This window comes from Bos indicus x Bos taurus, chromosome 4, assembly GCF_003369695.1.
Source record: "Bos indicus x Bos taurus breed Angus x Brahman F1 hybrid chromosome 4, Bos_hybrid_MaternalHap_v2.0, whole genome shotgun sequence".
Lineage (NCBI taxonomy): Eukaryota > Metazoa > Chordata > Mammalia > Artiodactyla > Bovidae > Bos > Bos indicus x Bos taurus.
Window position 1 is genome coordinate 14,333,679 of NC_040079.1, and position 16,411 is coordinate 14,350,089.

The 16,411-nt window shown below is 41.8% G+C and overlaps 1 protein-coding gene across 1 annotated transcript in view; it reads right to left on the bottom strand.

Moving 5' to 3' along the window:
- MGAM2 (maltase-glucoamylase 2 (putative)) overlaps positions 1-16,411 on the bottom strand; it is a 91,174-nt gene that overhangs the window by 19,550 nt on the left and 55,213 nt on the right. The window contains exons 26-36 of the mRNA XM_027538804.1: positions 15,627-15,781; positions 13,891-14,059; positions 13,249-13,345; positions 12,672-12,784; positions 12,087-12,212; positions 10,403-10,531; positions 8,634-8,741; positions 5,199-5,261; positions 4,246-4,380; positions 2,390-2,474; positions 992-1,130 (exon numbers count right to left, since the gene is read on the bottom strand). Coding sequence (XP_027394605.1) covers positions 992-1,130; positions 2,390-2,474; positions 4,246-4,380; positions 5,199-5,261; positions 8,634-8,741; positions 10,403-10,531; positions 12,087-12,212; positions 12,672-12,784; positions 13,249-13,345; positions 13,891-14,059; positions 15,627-15,781 — 1,319 coding nt within the window. The remainder of the gene's footprint in view (positions 1-991; positions 1,131-2,389; positions 2,475-4,245; positions 4,381-5,198; positions 5,262-8,633; positions 8,742-10,402; positions 10,532-12,086; positions 12,213-12,671; positions 12,785-13,248; positions 13,346-13,890; positions 14,060-15,626; positions 15,782-16,411) is intronic.

Consider the following 16,411-nt stretch of genomic DNA (forward strand, 5'->3'; position numbering starts at 1 on the left):
TTCTAGGTATGAGGAGGGCTGGGGTGTAAGGTATTCATAGAACAATTACTCTACCCCAGGTATTGTACCGGTCATGTTCACGTGTGCAGTCTCACAACCCTGGCCTCCTTTTACTGTCAGGAAACAGACTCGAAGAGAGATAATTTGTCAGTCATTTAAAGAGCAAAGAGGTAGATCTGGCACCCAAATAAAAGTATATACAACTACAGCTCCCTTTGGTAATATGCTGTCTACTAGGCTAATCCTCAAAATGCAAGAAAAACTTTGCATAGAGGGACAAATACACATAAAAGATGTTTAAATATTTATCAATGGAAGGTCAGTCTTCTGTAAAATGCTTTAGCCCAAAAATGAAAACAAGGTATGAGAGAAAAATCAGTGGAACAAAAGAGAAAATCTATTGATAGATGCTGGTGTATGATGTAATCCAAATATTTGCTAAAGAAAGCATCACATCAATAGGCAGAGATAAAGTATTCAGTAAGTGATGCCAGGAAAAGAAGCTAGCTATAGGGGAAACGAATCCATTTAGGTTACTGCCAATATTTCACACGAGTCCAAAAGTGGACAGGGATGTGTGGGCATGCATGGGCGCACACACACACACACACACACACACACCCCAGTGAGAGGTAATGAAGGCAAGAAATAAGGCAGGGGTATCCCCAGTGGCTCAATGGTAAAGAATCCTCCTGCAATGCAGGAGTCATAGAAGATGCAGGTTCTATGAAGATCCCGGGGAGGGGGACATGGCAACCACTCCAGTCTTCCTGCCTGGAGAATCCCCATGGACAGAGGAGCCTGGCAGGCTACAGTCCATAGGGTTGCAGAGTCAGACATGACTGAAGTGACTTAGCACATACACATAGAATAAGGGTGGATGCCCGAGATGCAAAGAACTTTGTCTCTGACTGTGTCAGAACTCTAGACATTTACAGCCATGGGAAGAAATGAAAATTGTCTTGCTGGCCAATGACAGAAGTACACTCACTCGTACGTGGGTCTGGTCTGGGCCCAGCCATAAAGGCTGTGCACATCGTAGTGGCGCACCGGTGAGCCATCGGGCAGCACCTGCTGGCTCTCCATGCACAGGGTCCTGCTGCTCAGGCCCCGGTCCCGGGACTCCAAGTCTGGGAGGAAATGCAGAGTTAATTCTTACAAAACCTGATTTGCACATTCACCAGAAATGCCCATCATCTTCACATTTCTCGACTTCAGCCAACAACCTTGTTACCAATAACAGCTCCAGTTTTAAGAATTTTTTGTTATCAGGGTCCTGTGGCTGCTTAATTAATGAAAGGTAAGGACAGGATATGGAGCCAGGAAGGGCACTCTTCTGTTCGCTCCGACTCCAATAGCTACGGGGGCTGCCATAGCCCAGTTAGGACACAATAAACCCCTCTGTGGTTATGATCGTCTCTTCCACTAGATGGTAATGTTCTCAAGGGAACAGGTCCTATTTCATCACTGCACTAATACGGCTAAAGCTTTCTGATTTGTCATCACTTATCTGATACACAGATACTAACTTAAGGAAAGAAGGAGAAAAAGGCAGAAAGGAAGGAAGGAGAAAAGAAGGGAGGGAGGGAGAGAGGAAGGCAGGAAGGAGCTAGTGAGCCATAGGAAGCCTAGCAGTGACCCACAATTCAGGAAATGTGGAGTCCACAAATTACTGGGACAGTGCTCTTAATGAAGTGAGTCACTTCCTCCCCTAGGCAAGAGTTCAAGTAAGGTACGAGTTCAAGGTAAGCAAAGAGTTCAACCTGTAAGGTGTTCAACTCCTAAGACACCTTTAAACCCAAGGTCCATTGATATTCTGTTTCTGGTTTTACCACGGGACAAAAAAGGAATATCTTTCATGTAGGTTCTGTGAACACAGGCAGAAGGAGTGACGGAACTAGATTTCCATCATCTAATCAAAAGAGTGAAGTGTGTATGTCGGGTGTGTGTGTGTGTGTGTGTGTGTGTGGTATGTGTATATGTGTGTCTTTGCGGTGTATGTGTAGTATGTTGCAGTGTGTGTGATGTGCGTGGTGTGTGACATGTCTGTATGTGTGCATGTGTGGTGTGTGTGCAGTGTAATGTGTGGTATGTATGTATGGTGTGTGTGGTGTGCAGGGGGTGATTTGGAGTTTCAGTTTCCAGTTCATATTCATCACTATAATCAGATGCACATCATTGCTTGGTTTCTTTCATACCACATCATGCTATTATTTCTATGCTTGATTAGTTGTTTATTTGCACTTATTCAAAGTTATTCTATTTGGGATTTTATGTCAGATTTAAAAGTGTTTTCTTGCCAAAATCAGGCTTCACTTTGACAATAACAGGAAAATTTGCAAGGCTTTTGAGCAGAGAAGTAATTTGGTGAAGACATCATTTTACATACATGGCACATAGGGTGGATTATTAAGAATTTCATCACTGCAGCCCCTGACAGATCCATTTACAAAGTTCGATGGTTCATTCATGTTCTGCAATGAGATAGCAAAAAAAAAAAAAAATTCTGTGGGTCAGAGGCAGCATGGACCTTCCTATAGATGACACTGACCTCACGGAGACGAGGTCAAATTTACGACAGCTAGTTGCATCACTGACTCTGTGTAATCCCAACCCAAAAGGATTCTAAGAAATCATTTTTGTTTAAGAAGAGCGTTAAACCTCTAGTTTACTTGGCATTTTTAGACTTGTGAGGATTGCCTTATAGTGACAAAATACTGAAATTAGGCTGGAATCATGACCTAAGTAAATCTCCTTTTGATTCATCTCCCCACACAAGCCCATCTTTTCTATGTGTGGATGACTCACTTTTTATCCATGGCTAATGGTTATCATAATCTCCTCATTAGCAATAGTTTAGATTATTGATTCTGACATCAGCATAGACCTAAAACCAGGAGAAAGCTCTAACTTTCTACAGTAGATACTGTCCTAAAAAGTTAACTCAGAAACAAATCTAGAAATCAAATAATACTTGCAGGGATCTATTACTTAAATGCAAGAAATAGCAGTTCCGGAGGTGAATACTCAAAGCCTACATTACCAATGGAAAACTTAAAATATTGTATATTAGGTGATCTTAAGTGAAAGTGAAAGTGAAGTCGTGTCCGACTCTTTGTGACCCCATGGACTGTAGCCCACCAGGCTCCTCCATCCATGGGATTTTCCAGGCAAGAGTACTGGAGTGGGTTGCCATTTCCTTCTCCAGGGGATCTTCCTGACCCAGGGATCGAACCCAGGTCTCCACATTGCAGGCAGACACTTTTACTGTCTGAGCCACCAGGGAAGCCCCTGGTGATCTTAAGTAGGACACACTAAAATGCAAAGGCAAGCTGTTTGGGAGGACTCTTGGCTACTGGAGTTATTCAGCTACACCTTTCTCGCAGTGGAACAAATACCACACAGCTGTTGGGATCTGTGTTCCTCAGGGCTCCCCCCATCTCTTCACAGTTTAGGTTAATCTGTGTCCTTTTGTGCACCTGCTCTGGGTCTGCCTATCCTGGTGGTGGCCAGGGAAGCCCCAGGGCCACCAGTGGGCTGAGAGGTTTGTCTCTGGGTCAATGGCAAACTTCTTTCAGCCTGGCTCAGACTGGAGAAGCTCTGCTCCAGGTCACCTCCAGCTCCAGAGGTGACCTGGAATATGCACAGTGGAGGAGGAAACTGGGGCACTGATATGATTCCCACTCCTAGAAAAATACCAATAGAGGAGCCTTTGAATGTGTGTCCCAGAGACATCTCAGGAAGCCCTGCTCTTAAGCCCAACCAACAAGCGTAGCAAGCATCGGAATGGACCTTTAAAGCCAGAGTTTTCCCAGCCCTGTGATGAATATCTGTTGCCTCTGATCCATGCCTTGCCCACCCCTGGCCCTGCCCTGTATCACATGATGGGCTCCTGGGCTCCTTTAGCACTGGCCTCTGTGTAGGTCTGGCCAATGGAAAGCACTGGCAAGAGGTTAGAGGGTGGGAGCTAAGAGAAGTCAGGTATGCGTCCCTCTTTCTTTTTCAGGCAGCAACTTGAGCGGTGGCTCATTGCCTTCAGGGACTCCAACTTCCACCAGGCAGGATGTCCCTGGGCAGACGTACAATTCTCTCTGCTCTTCCTGGTGGTCCCAGCACCTCAGCTCTATAGCAGCATCCCTCTCCTCCACTCCTCCAGCCCTAGCTTGCTGCTTTAGTAGGTTCTGAGTTATCTCCCTGTGTTTTGACTGCTAATATTTTCAAAGAAAGGCATGAAAGATGACTTACAATCCACAATCCATCAAACTTCAAGCTCTTCTCTGGCTCTCGAGGGTTTCTGTAGAGCTCTTCTATTTCCCTCTTCCACCAGGCAGCAGTGCTGTTCCGCAAGAAGTCAGGAAAAGCAACGTGGGCTTTGTACAACTGTAAGGATGACACATGCTCTTATGGGGGGTCTCAGCCTGTCTGGGAAGGGGGGTCCACGAGGACCGGGAAGGGGAGACAAGCAGGTATTTGTGCAAGGCTTTGCTCACTCGGTGTTCCCCCTAACCTCATATCAGTGGCTGCAGCTGCACCGAGTTTACTGTGGACACACACACACCAGGGAAGGTGACTCCATTCTCTCTTTTCCTAGTAGGTTAAATAGTCTTTAAGTCCCATTTTAAACATGGGATTCGCTTTACGATTAGGCATGTCATCATACAAACAGGAAAATTAACCGTCAGTGTCTAAAGAGTCAAACTTCAGAGCACAGTGCTTTTTCCCCATTGGTCAAATCAAGGACATCAGCCATGCAGGGAAGTGTGAGCTGCAGTGTGGATGGGATGCTGGAGGCCCAAGACTGATGCGGCATCAAGTGCTGAGTCAAGGCCATTGCTCCTTTCAACCGGCCAGCACTTTCTTTTATATGTAGACGATTCGTTAAAACCCAATCTGTTCATAACCTTGCCAGTGGAAAGATTCCAGACTTTCCTTCATTATTTTTCAAGCAACACTAAGTTCAAACAAAATACAACCCGTTGAAGGTGCACATGTAAAGGTATTTTCATACATGATTCCCTTCTATACAATTCCAGTTTAGCTACCTGTTGGGTTTTCCATTTGGGGAAAATTTTGCTTCCAGAAAATTACCTGTTGACAAGTATACTCAACTCAGAGCTACTTAACCAAACAACAAGGTAAAACTCATAAGTTTCCAGATGTTTAGAACCATGTAGACAAAAATCCATGTGTTACTGTACCTTAACCTGAGTTTCGTGATCAAGGGACCCATCCACATTCACGTTGGGCAGATCTGGCCAAACCTAGAAAAAAAAAGAAAAAGAAAAATTAAAACCTTTAAAAGGCATTGCACACAGACCATGAGATGTTTCATATGTTAGACTCTAATGACATGCTCCTGCTGCTGCTGCTAAGTCACGTCAGTTGTGTCCAACTCTGTGCAACCCCATAGACAGTAGCCCACCAGGCTCCTCCGTCCCTGGGATTCTCCAGGCAAGAACACTGGAGTGGGTTGCCATTTCCTTCTCCAATGCATGAAAGTGAAAAGTGAAAGTGAAGTCACTCAGTCGTGTCCGACTCTCAGCGACCCCGTGGACTGTAGCCTACCAGGCTCCTCCATCCATGGGATTTCCCAGGCAAGAGTACTGGAGTGGGGTGCCATTGCCTTCTCCCTAATGACACGCATCTCCATATAATTCTGGGGGATATTTGCCATTAATTAAATTGCAAAGTCTGAATATATGAAATTTTGTTAGGTGAATATAGGTTGGGATCTCTTGATTCATTCCATCAGTTTTCAAAATTTTACTTTTGAATGTTATTAACTAAATCCCTTCTAAGCACATCCTCTGTACAATCACTTTGCAAATGATGATTTTTTTCGCTGATCTGCCTATCACAGGCTTACAACAAATTTCCCCTTATAAAAAATACATATTAAGTGTATGTACTCTAAAGGAATAAGATTGATTTCTGTTCACAACCCATACGCTTAGCCTCAATGCTTTTAAGCAGTATCACAACTTACTAGGGATCCCAAGTATACACAGCATTAAAAAATTCATAGTATCAACCAATTTCATCCATAATTAGAAGGACATTAACTATATACAGTTTGGACTTCCTTAATGGCTCAAATGATAAAGCGTCAGCCTACAATGAGGGAGACCCAGGTTCAATCCCTGGGTCGGGAAGATATCCTGGGGAAGGAAATGGCAACTCACTCCAGTATTCTTGCCTGAAATATCCCATGGACAGAGGAACCTGATAGGCTCTAGTCCATGGTGTCACGAAGAGTCAAACACAACTGAGTGACTTCACTTTCACTTTTCAACTATATACATTGATTCATTCATTCCACAAATACTGAACATTTACTATATGCCAGGCTCACTTCTATAATCTGTATATGCTGAGCCTTGTTTTCTCCAAGTTCACAGATGGAACATAAGCACTAGGTTGTATGTTACACTTCCTGAGAGTTGCAATATAGAAAAGGGAGAACAAAGCTGGTCTTTGAATGCTTCCTAAGAGTGAATATTTAAGTTGGCCTTGAAGTGCAGGTATTATTTGGGTAAGTTAGGAAGGAAACATTCAAAGGCACTTGAACAGGGCATTAACCCAGAGCAGGAGTGTTGCAGCAAAACAGAAACAAGTGAACAGCCTTTGGCACATACCAGCCAAACAGGCCTACAATCGTTTTGGTTATTCTTTAGCCGTTACTACTAACAGACTCTCGAGAAACCTGTACGCAGATCAGGAAGCAATAGTTAGAACTGGACATGGAACAACAGACTGGCTCCAAATAGGGAAAGGAGTATGTCAAGGCTGTATATTGTCACCCTGTTTATTTAACTTAAATGCAGAGTACATCATGAGAAACGCTGGACTGGATGAAGCACAAGCTGAAATCAAGATTGCTGGGAGAAATATCAGTAACCTCAGATGCAGATGACACTACACTTATGGCAGAAAGTGAAGAAGAACTAAAGAGCCTCATGATGAAAGTGAAAGAGGAGAATGAAAAAGTTGGCTTAAAACTCAACATTCAGAAAACTAAGATCATGGCATCTGGTCCCATCACTTCATGACAAACAGATGGGGAAACAATGGAAACTGATAGACTTTACTTTAGGGGGCTCCAAAATCACTGCAGATGGTGACTGCAGCCATGAAATTAAAAGACACTTACTCCTTGGAAGAAAAGTTATGACCAACCTAGACAGCATATTAAAAAGCAGAGACCTTACTTTGCCAACAAAGGTCTGTCTAGTCAAAGCTATGGTTTTTCCAGTAGTCATGTATGGATGTGAGAGTTGGACTATAAAGAAAGCTGAGCACTGAAAAATTGATGCTTTTGAACTGTGGTGTTGGAGAAGACTCCTGAGAGTCCCTTGGACTGCAATGAGATCCAACCAGTCCATCCTAAAGGAAACCAGTCCTGAATAGTCATTGGCAGGACTGATGCTGAAGCTGAAATGCCAATACTTTGGCCACCTGATGTGAAGAACTGACTCATTGGAAAAGACCCTGATGCTGGGAAAGATTGAAAGCAGGAGGACAAGGGGACGACAGAGGATGAGATGGTTGGATGGCATCACCAACTCAATGGACATGCATTTGAGTAAACCCTGGGAGTTGGTGATGGACAGAGAGGCCTGGTGTGCTGCAGCCATGGGGTTGCAGAGTCAGATACAACTGAGAGACTGAACTGAACTGAACTAACAGACACTTGTAGCTGGACTTGTCCTTCACAAAGCTAATTACTCTCTGACTCCATATAGATTATACACTTGGCATTCTTCTCCTCCAAAACTCCCTGTAGCATTCTCCATTTCAGAAAGAAGGTCCTGGGCTGATAACTTCAGGGACACCAGACTTGGCTGCTGAGTTGCCTGATGCCAGCTGTGGCCATTTTGAAACTTTGCAGCAGAAAAAAAAAAAAAAAAATTAAGACATTCAAGAAGATATAAAACCTCTCCCTATTCCTAAAAGAGCAGGGCACAATTATTGAGTCACTGGTCCGCTGTTTTTCCCTTTTGCCTGGTAAAAATAATAAAGCTAATCTTTTCTATTTCCTCCAAATGTTGTCTCTGTATTTCTATTCAGCATCGGTAGACAAGGAGCCAAGATTTTGGCAACAAGATGAAGCAGCATGGGATATTTACAGAGCAACCCTGGCTAAGAGCTACTGTCATCCAGAGTCAGGAAGTCCACTTAAAATCTTGTTGCTAAGAATCGAACAATGAGTTTGAGGATTGAGGCCACAAAAGGGAATGAAAGGAGATAAGAGAAGGAGATTAATTCATAGCATTCAGTGATTTATTTAGATACAGATTAAGCATCCTGGGTCAAAGATGAGAGTGGGTGACTGAGAGACAGATTTCAAAGTCCTTTTCAAAGGGATTCTTTATCTTTCTTAAACGACCAGTTGGCATATATAAGGGGTGGGTCATTGGAATACTTCCAGACAATAAAACAAGGCTCACTGATATTTTAGAGGATTAGACCTGAAACCTCAGCCTTATTAATGTTTATTGAGCTAATCAGTATCAGACAGATTTCTACTCATTCATAATTTATAAATTACCCAATATATTTTTCCAAGAGTTATTGCATCTCTCTTAATCAATTGTGATACTGATTAATTACAGGCACCTTATCCAAAATCTTACCTTTCCCCAGACAATATCGCTGTTGTCTGGCCATTTGATGAACACATCACTTTCCTTCCCTCTGGTGAATGTGAGATACTGGGTCTCATTGCCAGAAATGGCTGGGTCCTGCAGCGAAAGGGTTCAAAACAGCAGACATGAGAAAAACGTCACCAAGAAATCTCCTCTCTAAATTTTTAGCAATTCACAGTACAGAAAGAAATGGTGAGAAAGAAATACAACACACCACACACACACACAGACACACACAGACACACACACACACACACACCCCATGGATAACTGAGAGCAAAAAACTATATTGATGTTTCTCTATAACATTATTCTGTTATTTTTTTGGCTGGCATGTGGGATCTTAGTTCCCCAACCAGGGATCAAACCCATGCCCCCTGCATTGAAGTGTGGAGTCTTAACCACTGGACCACGAGGGAAGTCCCTCTCTATAACATTCTTGAGGAAAAAAGTATGCTAAAGTTTGAAAACCATTCCTGGAGATAAACCAGGCTAATAAAACATTACTCTCAAGTGGAGAAGTCTAACTGATTGTGTTTCCACAATGTAATGGCAATAGTCCTTAAGAACATGAAATTCCTTTCTTCTATTCTGTGACCCAGCTTGTCTATCTCAAGTTCCCTTCCCAGTTCAATCTATCTCATACCTGCCTCAACTGCTCTCTAAATAGCATCATATTTCACAACTGTCATAGAAATTGTCACTACCTATCGGAAACTATCTTTTTTTTAATGTTTATTTATTGGGGGTCTCCCTCCAAAAGAATAAAATCTCTGTAAGAAAAAGGACATCTTATTCGCTTAGATTATAAATACATTTTTTAGTAGAGTGATTTTCAAAGACCCAATGTTTAGTCAATACTTGAATGAATGAATGAACAAAAGTCAGAAAATAAAGCTGTAATTTCTGGAAGCTAGAAGGAAGGATCATTTGTAGGTAACTAGTTCTGTGTTTGACAAGATACAGCTTGCAATGTAAAATGTGTGCTCACTTGCTCAGTCAAGCCCAACTCTTTGTGACCCCAGGGACTGTAGCCTTCCAGGCTCCTTCTGCCCATGGGATTTCCCAGGCAAGAATACTGGAGTGAGTTGCCATTTCCTCTTCCAGGGGATCTTCCCAATCCAGGGATCAAGTCATTGCCTCTTGTCTCCTGCATTAGCAGGCAGATTCTTTATCACTGTACCACCTGGTAAGCCCCCAATATGAAATAATAAACTGATATTCTGGATCTTAAATCAGTTGTTTGTGAATTTAATTAAGAAGAAATAAGTCCCTTAAATCTCACCATTGTTGAGTATTGGTAATGGTAACTTAAAAGGTTTTTGAGCACCTAAGGGAAAAATGAGATTAAGATACAGCTATTTTCTCTGAGGCATAGCCTGAAACAGTGAGACACACTCTCTTTCTTCTTTACTGTTTTTTTTTTTGGAGGCTATATCTAGTGTTACACACTCTATTGTATTTTTGGCTATTAACTAGTATTTCAGTTTTCTAACTCTACCAAAAGAATGTAATAATAAATTACCTCCCAATAACACAGTTATGAAAAATAAATATTGCAATCCATCACCTTTAAAAGCCATTGTCATTCATTCTTCCTTTGCTTATTTGCTTTTTAATACTTTAAAAAATTATAGATTCATAAGTTACAAAAAATGTTTAGGGAAGTCTTCTGTATTTTTCATCCAGATTCCCTCAACGGTACTAGTTTTGAACTATAGAAGCAGAAAACAGATCTAATCTTTCTAAACACCTACCAGAACAAGAACAAATCTTGTGCCATTTTTCTTCATTTGCTCAATCAGGGGGCCAAGATTTTGAAAGCTGGGGCTGAGAGTGAAGTCCAGCTTCCGGTCCATGTAGTCGATGTCGACATGCTGGACATCCTGTAGAAGGAAGCAAGCAGGATACTTGGGCCCATGCAGCAGGAGCTCCTCAGGGGACACAAACTGCTTGGCCAGGCTCTGGCCCTGCTGCCTGCAGACTCCAGACCAGGCCTCCATGAAATCTTTCTCTGTTACTCTCCTAGACTGATTTTTCAATTCTGCTGATTGAAATTGCTTTCTGATCCCTACATCCAGCTCACCGGTCCCCATTCTTTCTCATTCTGCTCCTCCAACTGTATTTCCTCCCTCTCCTTCCCTCAATTTATGTCTTTTCCAGTCTTCAGATCTCAAACTCAGTGAGACTATTAAACAAAATGCTGGTTGAATGTTCAAGGGTAGAAAGCCATACTTGCCTGAGAAACATATCTGTGTCTTTCCCCCTCCCCTCCAGTAAACCTGACTGAATTTATTCACATTTAGAACTACATTATTTTCTAGTTTTCTAGAATGTATTTATTTCTGCCACTTTCATTTGACTGGATGAGCCTTGGAGTGAGAACCTTGTCTTCTCTCTTCTCTATAAAGCGCCAACTCAGGTTTCGGCACATGAAATTGCCTTAATCCTTGATTGTTGGATAATGACGTCAAGTGGTTAATATTCAGTTCCTGGTGGGGAGATGAAAGTGATAACCACCTGTATTGCCTTAAGACTTTAAGTAAAACTTCTTCAAGGGAGGAGAGATTTTGTTCATAGGCCAAAACTCAGAAAGAATGAATCAATACATTATTAACATTAATTGTCTCTGTGAGGTAAATCCATGGATTTTTAAAAATCTTTTAATTTTCCCATCTTTTCTAATTTATGTTTAATAAGTATCTAAAATAGCAGTCTATAAAAAGAAAAATTAAGCCTGGATGAATGTTTCAAATTATCTTTGATAAGAATATCGTAATGCTTTATTTTATTCTCAGCTGCCAATCATTAATTGTCCTCCAAAACCTTAGGAGGTGAATTGAGAGCAAAACAACTGCGTGATGAGAAACTGATCATTACAAGAGGATAAAGAGCACGCTATTTATGGAATTCTGCCTGTTGACAGCAAATGACTGCACTTCCAGAGTTTTATCTAGGGGGTAGATTGTAGTTGTAGGATATGCTTATGTGTATGTGTGTGTTTAAGAAAAAGTGAACGCTTAGTATTAACTGGTTTCATTCACATTGTCCTTTTATATCCACTCTCTCCAAGAATAGCCACAGTACAATTTCCTAAAATGGCTATAATCTTGAGATGATTTTCAGGCCCCAAAAGTCATGTCTCAAAGCCCAGCCATGGCTACTGCAGGATATTCCTGGCAAGAGGCAGGAACAGTATCCCCCAAGCATCCCTCAAACTGCTGAAGGATTTATGCAACTCTGAGTTTGCAACCCTTGATTTTAAAGGGTTGCCTGAAATGAATTTAAAAGGTAATGTTTTCTAGCTCCACAGCTACATTTTTTCTTCATGCTAAAGTAGTCATCACTACTTGAATGAATTTCTATGAAGATTTTCCAATCTATACTTAGCCACAAATTCCCACCACTAATTAAACCACAGACTGAATGAGGGTATCATACGTAGGGAATCTGAGCAGCCATCATTGCAACATACAAACTGGAGATTTCATAATCATCCTGGTATCCATAGCGACTCAGTTGGAATCCCAAGGCCCAGTAAGGAATCATTGCTGGCCGACCAATCAACTAAAATAAAAAAGAAAAATAGACTCAAGTACATTTCTTTGGGAAGAAAAGATGATTGGCTTCTACTTGAAGCAACTTGAGCTTTTCTATGAAGCTATCTCATCTAAGAGGCCTCACTCAAGAAAAATAAAAAAGTCAAATAAATATGGATTAACCATAGAGATGCAGAATGATAGAAAGTCTCTCTGTAAACAGTATCCACTCTAGGAAACCTGAGAACTCAGTGATTATCACTGATTTGAAATTCTCAGAAAGGCAAATAGTTAAGAGAAGTATGGCATATCAATATGTCTGTAGAGCCCCTAAACACTAAATCCTGACTTTCAGAAAAGACAGCAATAATGTACTAGGGACATCTAAGAGTCTTAAGTGGGGGGAAATGGCCTTTCTCAGTGCTAAGAACATGGCAATACCCAGCAAACATTGGATGATATATTGATGGGTAGAATAACTTCCAACCTCAGTGTATTGCTGAGTTACAAGCTCAGGGGTTGGCCCCAAAACCATATAAAAGTCCAAAATGCCTCCTGTGGTGCGGTATGTCAGGGCAGGAGTAGGCTGGAATGTCACATCTGTTAAAAAGAAAGAAAAAAGAAGGTGAGGAGTATCCCTGGAACTATAAATCACCCAGTCAGGGACTCTGCCCTACATTTTGCTATTTTCACTTTCTTATGTTCTTATTTTAATGCCCACCTCCTCTAATAAGCTGTTTCCCATGCAGTGGAATCAGAGAGGGATACTCAGGTACCTCAAACATAATCTCAGTCTCAACATCTTACATCACTTTGTGAAAAAGAGCTAAAGTGTACAGTAAAACAAGGTCATACAAGATAGGCCCTGTGTTTAGTAAAAATTGTACCCCTTAAACCTGGCCTAGTGCTCTTAGTAAAACTTGAATAAATGAATGAATGGTAGATGAGTTTATCTGTCTCATTTCCCTTGCCCTTGACTTTCCTTATTTCTGTTGATATTCCAGATCACCACAAGTGGTCACAGATGTTTCTGGTGGTACACAGGGATTGTGTATCTGTCTTACCCATGGCATTGCTGTTCAGCAGGAGCACTCCATGGGCACTGCCATCCTCCTCCAGTGCCATATAGTAGGGATGGACACCATAGGAGTTCTTCTTATACTAGGAGAGTTGTGGGAAGAGCAGGTGGATAATCAAGAAGAGAAAATCCAAGAAATCATTTTCACATCATAACCCAAACAGCAAACTCCTGTGCAGTATTGAAGATTCAGTACAATGTCATGTCTCTTGTGAAGACTTCCTTGACCCTTCCTTCCATCCCAAGTGAAAACCCAAGTGCCCTCTCCTCCTATGCCTTCCTTGTTTATTACTATACAAATCTATTGTAGCACTGGTTACACTGCATTACCATTGTTTCTGCCTCTCTTTCTCTCTTTTACTAGTTTATAAGCATCTGGAGAAATAGACAGTATCTTAATAAGACACTGTCTCATTCTATGTGTGCCTGACATGTAGAACATATTAAATAAAAGTTTATGAAATACAAAAAATCCATAGTCCACAGGAAATATATATAAATAGGTAGTTTAGACAGAGAAAGGAAAGAAAACCTTAAATATGGTGTATTTCATTTGAGAGCAGAATATACAGGGATTAAACTAAATTTATACACAGTAAAAATATTGATGATCTTAGTCTGTGCTTACCGCTGGTGGCTCATCTCGGGCAAACATTCCCCATGTGTGCCAGCTTATGTTTCTTCTGAAAGTTGTGTGCTCAGTTTCCCCAAAGCCATAGAGGTACTGAGAGGGGAGGCGTGTGGAGATGGAAAGGAACATGTCCCTGAAGGTGAAGCCAGGGAGCTGAGAGTCCCAACTGCAACATGAGAACAGACCTTGGTTCAGAGTTGGACACAGGCCAGCACAAACACGAGCTCCATGGGGATCAATTCTGAAGCCTCCTGAGTGGCTGAATATCTGGATCCATGTTCAAATACTGTGAGACGACTCAGGTCATAACAAGGGCCATAATTTGCTTCCAAGCTTCTGTGCTGGCATGTTTATTTGTTATCTGTCTTTTGCAAGGCTGAGAATTCCTTTACTTGGTCCTGGGTTCCTGGACAACAAGGACCACATCCCCCTCCTCTCTGTATTTCTACTTCTCCTTGCCCAACATATCAGCTTGAATAAATGCATGAATGAATGGATAAGAAAGAAGCACATTTTTCTGCAGAAAATGTGATACTCTTAGAATGGTTTTCTGGATTGGCCAAAGAACTTCTTACTGTTAGGTAGTTAGAATAGGAAACAGGAGTCCAAAATGGTGGTGGCTAAAAGACAAGGAAGGGAAAAGCCAGCAAAAATAGAACAAAGGAAGGTCAAAGGAAGGTCCGAGGACCAGAGTGAGGACTTCAGGGAGAACAAACAGCACTTCTGGCTAGCCCAATTTGCATAGGGCAGGCCCAGGGGGAGGAAAAAACATATAAAAAGAGGAGCCAAAGGGCTCTCTCTCTCTCTCTCTTCCTCCTGCGTGCTGGGGCGTTCTTCTCTTCACGTCTTTGGGTCAACATGCCTTTACGCCTCGAAGATGGATTTTCCTGCTATTATTTAATTAAAATAGAGCTGTAACACGGAGCTGTAACACTGATTTGTCTAAGAGCTATAACACAGTCCGTTTGAGACCTGAGAGCTGTAACCCGGTCTGTCCAAGACCCGAGAGCTGTGACATGCTGAGGGCTTTAACGTCTGTCACTCCAAATCTTTGTTGTGGACGAGACAGAAACCGAGGAGCATACACTCGCCTGACATTACCAAATAAGGGAACAGACATAAAGTCAGACATACAGAGAGAGCTGAAAGAACACGTGCACACCCCGGTCACAGTTTCTACATGGATGGGGAACCTCAGCCCCAGGCAAAATCTAGACCTTCACTCCATTCCACTCAGCAGCAGGGCAAGGGATGAGAGACGACAACTCCTTTCATGCTTAACACTGTGAAGAGGCTTTGAGTCTCGAGTGTCAATAGAGGCAAAGACTGTAAGAAGCCATTTTGCCCTCCACAGTAACCTTTGTCCTTCTCTCTTGACTCTTCTGTTATTTCTTAATGAGAGTATATAGAACTGATTTCTATCACAGGTTATGCCATACTTATTAAATAGAGTTTCCCGTCCTACTTAACAGGAACAAAAAATAGAACATGTATTTTCCTTTCTCTAAAAGCAAGCACCACTTAATTAGCTTTTGCAAACCTTTGGTTGATTCATTTTTCTTGTTAAGGTCTAGTGGAAAATAAAATCCTTATTGAAGTAGGGGCAATAGATACATTCTTCATTGAACATATTGACATAGAGTCTCTAAAATTAATATTTCACTTGCATTCATGAGAGCCACTACAATTAGATCTAGAACCACTCTAATTAGAACCAAATAAAGAGTGCTTACATCACAGTGCTGGAGCTCTTTCTTCGAATCTGGATCCCAAAAGGATTGTTCTGAATCTTGACATCATACAGACAGTTTTCAGGGGAGCCCACTGGAGACGAAGGGGTGTTCAGAGGCACTGGGACCTCGTACCTTTTATTAGTGGGATCATAGATCTGCCAAGAAGAGAGAAGGAAGCTTCTTCATGGAATCTTGGGCCTACAATTCCTTGTGCCAGCTTATATCAAATACAATTCAGTTTCCATGTTTTCTGGCTGGTCTGAATCATATCAGGAGGCATCAAATATCCTGAAACAAACAGCTGTGAGGCCTACACACCTACTGTGCCCAAGAGGGAGCCTGAACTCCAAAAATGCCTCAATATGACCTATTCAAAGCCAGCAAGGGCACTTCTAAAAAATTTGTGATATAAGGATATAGAATCTCATGGACAGAATGTGTGTGTGTGTGTATTTATGAGGGTGTGGTATGGGAACATGCATGTGTATACAGTACCTTATGTGTGAGCACATGAGTATATGTTAGAAATTAGAGAATTGAATTTACTTATGGACACTGAGGACTTCTTACTGGTGGAACTTCCAGATGTTGTACAGTTTTTCCATCCCTAAGATGGCTCTCTTGTACTCACTGCTTGTTCCTATCTACCTGACAGGTAGGAAAATCAGAGAAAAATGTGTGGGAAAAATGAGAGAAGGGAAGAGTGTTGTTGGAAGCCCTGGAGTATTGCCAGGATGAGCAAGCATCCTCTTCCTTATCATATTATTAGTCAACTTTTTACACTT